General features: G+C 44.9%; 1 protein-coding gene across 9 annotated transcripts in view; it reads left to right on the forward strand.

Annotated features, from left to right (window-relative positions):
- LOC143981454 (NACHT, LRR and PYD domains-containing protein 3-like) overlaps positions 1-11,336 on the forward strand; it is a 176,944-nt gene that overhangs the window by 118,982 nt on the left and 46,626 nt on the right. For 3 of the 9 annotated variants that reach the window (XM_077479302.1, XM_077479305.1, XM_077479303.1), the window contains 4 exons: positions 545-715; positions 6,809-6,985; positions 8,419-8,500; positions 9,199-9,416. The exons of 1 other annotated variant lie outside the window; for it this stretch is intronic. In XM_077479302.1, the coding sequence (XP_077335428.1) occupies positions 545-715; positions 6,809-6,985; positions 8,419-8,500; positions 9,199-9,339 (571 nt within the window). In that variant the 3' untranslated portion in view covers positions 9,340-9,416. Of the gene's footprint in view, positions 1-544; positions 716-6,808; positions 7,007-8,418; positions 8,501-9,198; positions 9,417-11,336 lie in introns of all 9 variants that reach the window. 5 more of the 9 variants (XM_077479307.1, XM_077479308.1, XM_077479304.1 and 2 more) reach the window with 5 other exon arrangements.

An 11,336-nucleotide genomic window follows, 5' to 3' on the forward strand; every position in this document is an offset into this window, starting at 1 on the left:
TCGAGCCTGACCCCTGATCGTGACACTCTAATATATCCCAGAAGTCTCAGCACTAAAGGCTGGAAATGTATATCCACCCCTCCCCCTACATTCTCTATAAGGGATCTTATTCCTGCCACAATCCGGTGACCTTCAATGGGAACTCCTGATTGGTGGACTTTAGGAAGGTGATGGAATATTGGGGTCACTGGGGTATCCACCATCAGAAATTCTGCTGTTTTATTTCATAAACCCCCCAGATCCTTTCCTTTATCAATTTCAGAAGCCCCTGTATGAGCCACTGTGTGAGGTCCTGCTTAATAACCAGGTACATAAGGGGGTGACTGAGCTGTCACAGCGCCCCCTCTATATACTGTGTAGACATAAGTACTACAACAGCTTCACCTTTATCAGCTTCCCTAATAAGAAGATCTTTCCTCTGTATAACATTCTGTATATCCTGATATTCCGCTCTAGTGATGTTATGTTACTTTTCACTAAATGGGAATAATTCCTCATATTCATCTTATAACATAATATCATGTGTCTGGATTTGTCTCTGCAGGTTGCATGGATGTGGTGTGACTTCCTCCGGCTGTGATGATCTCCGATCCATTCTTATCAATAATCGATCCCTCACCACACTGGATTTATCAGATAATAATCTGGAAGACTCTGGAATAAAACTTCTATGTGAGGGGCTCAGAGATCCTGGCTGTACTCTGCAGAGTCTGAGGTGAGAATTATCCTATAAATGATATAATATTCTGCAGGATTCTGGTATAAATCTTCTATGTGAGGGATCCAGACATGTCACCTAGATGAAAGTTATACAAAGGCAGACTTCTGATTGGCCGGTTACACTGGGAGTTCCCATCATAGTCCTTCAGGTCACTCGCTGTTATTGGCTTTCATCCCCTCCCCCTCCACTGACTATCAGAGATCAGACTTTGGCTGGGGTCACACTGGAGGTCACAGCGGGTCACAGCAGGGGGTCCGGTGCGTCTCCATTCACCATTTCAGGTCTGATTTCTGGCTGAATTTTGGGCTGAATTCGGACCTGAAACAGACCAGAAGATGCACAGGACTCCGTATTCTCTTCATTCAGTGACCAATCATAGACAGATGGTCCTCAATTAGAATCTGGAAGGACAGAGCGAGTCTCTAGACCAGAAGTGACCCCTAGATGACAATAAAATCCCCCCATCCTTGTAGATATAAAATTGTCACCTCACTGAGCCTCAAAGAGAAGTCCTAGTCATTTCATCTACAAGCCCAGCAGGGGACGAGGCCGATACAGGGAGAAGACCCTGAACTGTCTGCCAGACATTGATTTATATCAGAGATCAGAGGAATCTATTTTATCTCTCATACAAAATAAAATATTAGTTGCAGAGAGATGAAAATAATTGCCCCTGATTGTAGACATGTTGGGGTACATGTACATATAACATTGTATGTGTAGTGAGGATAGAATCCAGGAGAACCCCCAGAATGGTTCTATGGGGTCTGATCACACCAGACAAGCTGTGATTGGTCTTGTTGGGATCAGACTGACATGCCGGTGTTGGAAATCCAATCCTCATCCATCAGAACCATTCATGGTCCATTTAGTTCTGGTTCCCTCAGAACACAGGACCGGCTTGTGGGCTGGGCAGGGAACACCCCCCAGGGTTGATTGGCTGATGGCTAAACTCCACCCACATCCATAAATTTAGGATCCTGAGATATGGACGGGGTGATTCCCATGGTGCCGGTCTAACCGGTGAATAGCGGATGTTCCTGACATGTTCCTGTCACAGGATAATCCTCAGAAAAAGTTTATTTCTCTTTTATTCTCACAGCCAGACTGTGTCTGTCCTTTTGTCTTTGTTGTATTTTCTCTCATTCTTTATCTTTCTACATATTTTATACACTAAATAATAAACTAGTGTAGCTCTGCTCTATATTACACAGACAGACAACCTACCTGCAGACAGAGGTAAGTGTTACCACAACCCCAGTGTTACTATACGGATGTGTAACTATGTAACAAACCACCTAACCACCTGATCCTGATACTCCCAAATAATAATTACACAACAAAAATGATAATACAAAGCAAATACTACATAGAATATATGTCTGCTACTACCACAACCTCAGTGCTGGAACAATGTGCTGCACAATAATGAATTGCTATTAATACACTTTATACAGAAAACTAACAACTTTATCCCGGTAATTGTAGAAATGGAGTCGGTGAGGATTTCCTCTCAGTAGTGACTTGTTAGAAGCAAAATAAATACCCCTAAGGGGGACTTTTATGGCACTTGTATATATAAAGTGGTGGTCCGGAGAAATGTGACTTTGTAGATAAATCTCCCCCTATAATCCTCATGATTCATGTATTCTAGTAAAGGTTACGCTGTAATCCAAGGGCCGCTTTCTATTTTTGCAGCATTGATTTCTTACTTCTGTAAGTCCCAGCAGGCCGCCGCCATCTCATGTGTGGGCATCTGAAGCCAGACTGTATCTCTTCCTGTATTCCATGGTTACCCAGCATGCACCTCCAGATCTCGCACATGCTCAGAGCAGCACGAGCCGTGTAATAGGTTGTAGGTCGGGTTTCCATAGCAACCGCAATGTCAGAGGAAGTTCCCGCCCCTTATCTATGGAAACCTCCCCTCCCCCTCCAGGAAGCAGGAAGTTTATCTACATTTACAAGGATTATAAATCTTGAAATACAAAAATCTCCTGCAAAAGGAAATTACTTTATAAAAGATGATAATTGTAAATTATATCCCTTGTTTATGTGCAGATGTGTGTGTGTGTGTGTGTATATAACATCTACACAGAAAGAGGGATATCATTTACTATTAGCATTGTTTAAAAAGTTATTACCTTTTCCAGATGCTACCCCATGATACTGCCACCATCAAAATTGCCCCATCCTATTACCCCATAAAAATTGCCCCATCATATTACCCCAATCAAAAATGCCCTATCGTATTGCCCCCACCAAAAATGCCCCATCATATTGCCCCTATTAAAATTGCCCCTTTATACTGGCACCATCAAAATTTCCTCATCAAAACTGCCCCATCAAAATTGCCCCATTATATTGCCCCCATCCAAATTGCCTCACAATATTACCCCATGAAAACTGCCCCATCCTATTGCCCCTTTAAAATTGCCCCATAATGCTCCCACCATCAAAATTGCCCCATCAAACCTGCCCCCATCAAAATTGCCCCATCAAAATGTCCTCATCCTATTGCCCCATCAAAATTACCCTCATCATACTGCCACCATCAAACTTGCCCCATAATATTGCCCCATCATACAGCCACAATCAAAACTGCCCCATCGTATTGCCCCCATCAAAATTGCCCCATCATACTGCCACCATCAAAATTGCCACAATCAAAACTTCCTCATCCTATTGCCCCATCAAAATTTCCCCATTATACTGCCCCATCAAAATTTCCCCATCATACTGCCACCATCCATCAAAACTGCCCCATCCTGTTGCCCCAATCACAATTGCCCCATAATACTGCCACCATCAAAATTGTCCCATCAAAATTGCCCCATGAAATTGCCCCATTATACTGATACCATCAAATTGCCCCATCATATTGCCCCATCAAAACTACCTCATCATTTTGCCACCATCAAAATTGCCTCATCATACTGCCACCATCAAAATTGCCCCATCAAAACTGTCCCATCATACTGCCACCATCAAAATTGACCCATCCTATTGCCCAGTCAAAACTGCCCCCACCAAAATTGCCCCACCCTATTGCCCCATTATACTACCCCCATCAAAACTGTCCCATCAAATTGCCCCCATAAAAATTGCACAACCCTATTGCACCCATCAAAATTGCTCCATATTGCCCCATCAAAATTGCCCCATTATACTGCCACCACCAAAATTGCCCCATCAAAACTGCCTCACCCTATTGCTCCATAAAATTGCCCCTATCAAAATTGTCCCATCATATTGCCCCATCAAAACTGCCCCCTCCTATTGCCACCATTAAAACTGCCCCATTATACTGCCACCATCAAAACTGCCCTGTCAAAATTGCTCCATCTAAATTGCCCCACTGTACTGCTCCCATCAAAATTGCCCCATCCTTTTGCCCCATCACATTTCCCCATAAAATTGACTCAATAAAAATTGCCCCAATATACTGCCACCATCAAAATTGCCCCACAAAAACTGGCCAATCATACTGCCACCATCAAAATTGTCCAATCCTATTGCCCCCATCAAAAGGACCCCATAAAAACTGCCCCATTCTATTGCCCCATTATACTGCCACCATCAACATTGCTCCATCATATTGCCCCCATGATACTGCCACCATCAAAATTGCCCCTTCCTATTTTCCCCATAACACATTCCACCATCAAATCTGCCCCATCAAATTGCCTGATGAGGCTACACTGATATTGTGGCACTGGTGGACACTGATGGGTGCTAGTGATGGCCACTGATCAGCACTGTTAGGCTTTGCCTCTCTCTGCTCGGAATGATGTCCCTTCAACAGAAGTCGGGGATCGTTTTTTTTTCCCTTATGCTGCGTGAGAAGAAAATAAATGATTACCGGTCCTCTATTTACATCACATGATCAGCTGTGATTGGCTGACAGCTGATCACATGGTAAGGGGCCGGAATCGACCCCTTACTCCAATCTGTGATCACCCAAGTCTCATTGATTTGGGTGATCACAGTGCATGCCGCGCGCTCCCTGCGGGGGGTATGGCCAGCTTGTAAAGGGAGGATGTCTATTGACACCCTCCCAGCAAAGCAGATCCACCCCGTACACATCATTCACCTATAGAGAAGATCTGAGGGGTGAAAACATTTGTATGTTACCAACAACATGGAATGTATAGAGATCTGTGTCCAAATATCACCAGAATCAGAGCATGACACCTTGTAATGTCCTTCACCCTAAGGGCCCTTCACACATGTGGGCCGTATGTCCGTATTTCATCCATCCATTTGCGGATGAGATACGGACATACATGCATCCCTATGGGGGATGTTCATCTGCAGACACCCGCTATTGTCCACCTCCACAATTGTCCGATTCTGTAGACCGAGGAAAATCCTATTTTTCTATCCGTCTGCAGAGCGGATCTGATGAACGCGGACAGACGGTCCGTCCTCATCCAATCCCCATAGAGGAGAGCGGAGAACTGACAGGGCAGTCCTGCACAGAGTGACCGCCCTGTCCACCGCCGGCTCAGCGGGGACAACAGAGCGATCCCTACTGAGCGAGCGGATCATTACTGATCCATCCCGTGGGAAAGGGGCCTAAGAGATACCAAAGTACCAGTGCTGTGATTGGCTGGTGATACCACAACCCCAGTGCTGTGATTGGCTGGTGATACCACAACCCCAGTGCTGTGATTGGCTGGTGATACCACAACCCCAGTGCGGTGATTGGCTGGTGATACCACAACCCCAGTGCGGTGATTGTCTGGTGATACCACAACCCCAGTGCTGTGATTGGCTGGTGACACCACAACCCCAGTGCGGTGATTGGCTGGTGATACCACAACCCCAGTGCGGTGATTGTCTGGTGATACCACAACCCCAGTGCTGTGATTGGCTGGTGATACCACAAGCCCAGTGCTGTGATTGGCTGGTGATACCACAACCCCAGTGCTGTGATTGGCTGGTAATACCACAACCCCAGTGCTGTGATTGGCTGGTGATACCACAACCCCAGTGCTGCGATTGGCTGGTGATACCACAACCCCAGTGCTGTGATTGTCTGGTAATACTACAACCCCAGTGCTGTGAATACATATTACAAACTAATACATTGCTAATGGAAATGATGAATGTAATAAAACAATAACTAGTTACAAGTAATTGATGCCACAACTCCAGTGCTGTAAAATGAATGTATCTATTGGGATATATAAGAGGAAAGTCCATATATCTGTGATCAATCTTCCTCAATGATGGCGCCCCCTCCAGTGTGTCACTACAACATGAAGTGTGTTCAGAGTCCTCCACCTCCGTGCTGATGAAATGCCCCCTCAGGTATTGGCCCCATATACAATATAGGTGTCATGTGCTTGTCCCCCTCTGGGGGGCTCAATGGGCCCGGGGGACTTCCCACAAGATCAGCTGTCACAAGTGTGGGGTCCCTTATAGGGATCTGGTCCCTCCTGATTGGCTGGATATAGAACTCCAAATAAAATAAAAATGCCACCAATAGTGAAGTGCGTCCTTCAAAACAATTGTCTCTTTATTTACAATAAATGCACTGACAACCAATATGTCAGTATATCCAGCAACCAATTGGGCAGTAGATAATATCACTCACCAGCGCCACTTCCTGTTTCAGGTCCAGGCAGGAAATGACATCACCCGGCTCCACCCGAGGGCCGACTGTCCAATGATTGGTTGATCTGCTGACATATTATCATCACTTGTCAGTGTGTTTAGCGATCCTCATGGATTTTGCTGCACAGAGACGCATGTGAAGTAGAAATCCCATTATTTCCTATGTGGTCGGTTCCCATCGATGTGCCGCAGTTTAGTGTGAAAGGGAATCTATATGGAGCCATTCACACCTCCAATGTGTGCGTTACCACGTCACTACAATGTACCCGCAACAGTGTAACTCCACACTAAGACTTTTCAGGTGGGTGACAACTTACCTCCAATTCACAGGGAGGTCCCACCAATATTCCATCCAAATGTCCCAACATTTCATTCTCTAAGACCCCGCCCACTGATTATTCATTGGATGTGTCTACTTCTGCCCCTCCCTGGAAGAACATTTCACCTCTTTCCTGCTTCTCCCTCCAGTGTTTGGGTCTGTAAAGGGACATTATGGAGCTGTGATGATCTTTGCTCCGTTATCTCCACAAACCGAACTCTGACCGATCTGCATATAACATTGGATGATGATGAGAAGATGTCGGAGTCAGAAGTGAGACGATGTTGTGAGGTCCTCCGGAATGCCGGCTTCACTGTGGATAGAGGGTAAGATCTGTTATATTGGAGGTAACACACATACTAAGTCTTAGAATGTGAATAGTAACATGTAGACAACATTGGATGGAGGTGAGATGACGGGGGTGAGATGATGGGGGTGAGATGACGGGGGTGAGATGACGGGGGTGAGATGACGGAGATGAGATGATGGAGGTGAGGTGATGGGGGTGAGATGGTGGGGATGAGATGATGGAGGTGAGATGATGGGGGTGAGATGATGGGGGTGAGATGGTGGGGATGAGATGATGGAGATGAGATGATGGGGGTGAGATGGTGGGGATGAGATGATGGAGATGAGATGATGGGGGATGAGATGATGGGGGATGAGATGATGGGGGATGAGATGATGGGGGATGAGATGATGGGGGATGAGATGATGGAGATGAGATGATGGGGGTGAGATGATGGGGATGAGATGAGACGATGGAGATGAGACGATGGGGGTGAGACGGTGGGGATGAGATGATGGAGATGAGATGATGGGGGGAGGTGATGGGGGTGAGATGATGGAGATGAGTTGATGGAGATGAGGTGATGGAGATGAGGTGATGGAGATGAGATGATGGAGATGAGATGATGGGGGGTGAGATGATGGGGGGTGAGATGATGGGGGTGAGATGATGGGGGTGAGATGATGGAGGTGAGATGATGGAGGTGAGATGATGGGGGTGAGATGATGGTGATGAGATGATGGAGATGAGATGATGGAGATGAGATGATGGAGGTGAGATGATGGTGATGAGATGATGGAGGTGAGATGATGGAGGTGAGGTGATGGAGGTGAGATGATGGGGGTGAGATGATGGAGGTGAGATGATGGGGGTGAGATGATGGAGATGAGATGATGGGGGTGGGACATTGTTGGGAGGTCTTCTGACACCCGGGCTGCTCTGTAATGAAGATGGAAGGACGGGTGACAAACATTCTATACAATTTCTGTAGAGCCCATTGGAGGTCTCTGTAGTTATACAGATAATGAGAGAGATGATTGAGATTTCCTGTGCCAGTCACAGATTTCCCAGATGATGGAGAATTTATTCCTCATCCCAAGTTTTATCATTACAGATGGGGGATGGGAGAATCAGATCCACCAATAATAATCTTAGTCAGGTCCTACAATCTTCCACAAGGTTTTACCTTTACAGAAAAATCCCCCCCATCCCCCGAGGTCCATCCAATGTGTCAGTATAACTGAGCCAATCAGATGTGTGTTCTCAGCCTGTACACATGACAGCCCAACACACCCGGCATACAGTCTGCTACCCCAATGGTTGGATGGAGATGAGTGTGTGGCCCCTGCCATGGTGAGGGCCCCTCACTTTCCCATCATTTCTTACAGAGCTCAGTATGAGCCCCTCCCCCCTTCCATCATCACAGCAACATTTCCTCCTCTAACGCTCTCATTTTATTCTTCTATGAAGGGATGGAGGAGGAGGCTGGAAAGTATCTATATATACAGATGAAGATAAGAAGATGGTGTGTGGGAGCCCCTCCCCCTCTCAGGTAATACACGGATCCGGATATGAAGAGAATGTCCGGAATGGATGATATCAGAGTAAAGTCACATCAACTCTCAGCTTTTATTTTCTCTTTCTGATCCTTAAATATAGAATTCCAGTAATAGTAATCTTTCTCTTCTTTTCCTCTTCTAAATGGCGTCATTTCTGCTCAGTATTGCCCACTTCCTGTGTTGTTGTGTGACCGGTGCCCCCTTCACACCACTGATCTGATAGGGGCACCCGCGCATGCGAGCTCCCATCTATTCTACTACAAGCCTGCGGTGACACACTGGCTGCACCGCCCATCACATCACCGCTACAGCTCCGCCTCCATTGTCATCTGATTGGAGCCCCACCTCTGCCCCGCCTCCTCTCTATGAGTGACAGAGGCCCCCCGCACTTTCAGAGCTGAGATGAACACTAATAGGCAGCACTGGTGAGCACAGATGGGTGGCATGGACGGGCAGCACTGATGGGGGACATTGATGGGCATTGATCGACAGCAGTGAGGGGCATTCATGGGCAGCACTGATAAGTGGCACTGATTGGCAGCACTGACTAGCATGGCTAATGGGCACTGATTGGTGGCACTTGTGGGCAGTTATGGGCACTGATTGCTGCCGCCTGGTGGGCACTGATAGCTGACATTGGTGGGCAATGGTTGGCACTTATATGTGACACTTTTTTCTTTATTATAATCAGTGCCCTGATTACATTCCTCGATGTCCCGCTGATCGGCTCTCCTCTCCTCACTCTCTGTCAGTGACACGTTGCCGTGGTAATTGCTGCGCGCCAGAGAGCGGCCGTTGTGGGACGCCGCCATATGACGTCACCCCAGAATGAGAGCTGCACCGCCCCGCCGCCATCTGATGGAGGGCAGGTGACAAGCGGCTAAATTGAGGATTGACGCTCACAGAAATGTAAGAAAAAAAATTCTAAATAAAAAAGGGGAACACCGATGTCACATTCAGAAAAAACTGCAGCTGACAATTTAAAAAAAGGGGATAGAAAAAAACAAACAAACACCCAGCAACCAAGAAAAAGGATATACAGCACGTCACTACACCTACACACTACACTCTACTAATAGTATACTAACACTCTACACACACACACACACACTACACTATACTGACACAGTATACTAACACTCTACACACACACACTACACTATACTCACACACTATACTAACAGTATACTAATATTCTACACACACTACACTATACTCACACACTATACTAACAGTATACTAATATTCCACACACACACACACACACACTACACTAACAGTATACTAATATTCTACACACACTACACTATACTCACACACTATACTAACAGTATACTAATATTCTACACGCACACACACTACACTAATATTCTACGCACACACACTACATTGTACTCACACACTATACTAACACAAAATACTCACACACTATACTAATAATACACTAACACTCTACACTGACACTACACTATACTAACACTCTACACACACACACACACACACACACACACTACACTCTACTAACAGTATACAAATATTCTACACACACACACACACACACACACACACTACACTATACTCACACACTATACTAACAGTATACTAATATTCTACACAAACACTACACTCACACACTACTAACACTCTACACACACACTACACTCTACTAACAGTATACTAATATTCTACACACACACACTACACTATACTCACACACTATACTAACAGTAAACTAACACTCTACACTCTCACTACACTATACTTACCCAAAATACTCACACACTCTACTAATAATACACTAACACTACACTACACTCACACACTATACTAACAGTATACTAACACTCGACAATCACACTACACTATACTGACACAAAATACTCACACACTATACTAATAATACACTAACACTCTACACTGACACTACACTATACTCACACTGTACACTGACACTATACTCACACTGTACACTGACACTACACTATACCCACACTGTACACTGACACTACACTATACTCACACACCATACTAACAGTATACTAACACTCCACACACACACTACACTATACTCACACTCTACACTGACACTACACTATACTCACACAATATACTAACACTCTACACACACACTACACTATACTCACACAGTATACTAACACTCTACACCCACACACACTACACTATACTCACACAGTATACTAACACTCTACACACACACACACACACACACACACACACACACACTACACTATACTCACACACTATACTGACAGTATACTAACACTCTACACTATACTCACACAGTATACTAACACTCTACACACACACACTACACTATACTCACACAGTATACTAATATTCCACACACACACACACTACACTATACTCACACAGTATACTAACAGTATATTAATATTCTACACACACACACAATACACTATACACACACACTATACTAATAGTATACTAACACGCTACACACACTACACTATACTCACACACTATACTAATAGTATACTAGCACTCTACACACACTACATTATACTCACACACTATACTTATAGTATACTAACACTCTACACACACACACACTACACTATACTGACAGTATACTAATACTCTACACACACACTACACTATAATCACACAGTATACTAACAGTATACTAATATTCTACACACACACTACACTATACTCAGATCCTATACTAACAGTATACTAATATTCTACACACACACTACACTATGCTCACACACTATACTAACACTCTACACACACACTACACTATACTCACACACTATACTAATAGTATACTAACACTCTACACAC

Source organism: Lithobates pipiens, unplaced genomic scaffold (genome assembly GCF_037356315.1).
Source record: "Lithobates pipiens isolate NorthernLeopardFrog02 unplaced genomic scaffold, aLitPip1_a1.2 Scaffold_157, whole genome shotgun sequence".
NCBI lineage: Eukaryota > Metazoa > Chordata > Amphibia > Anura > Ranidae > Lithobates > Lithobates pipiens.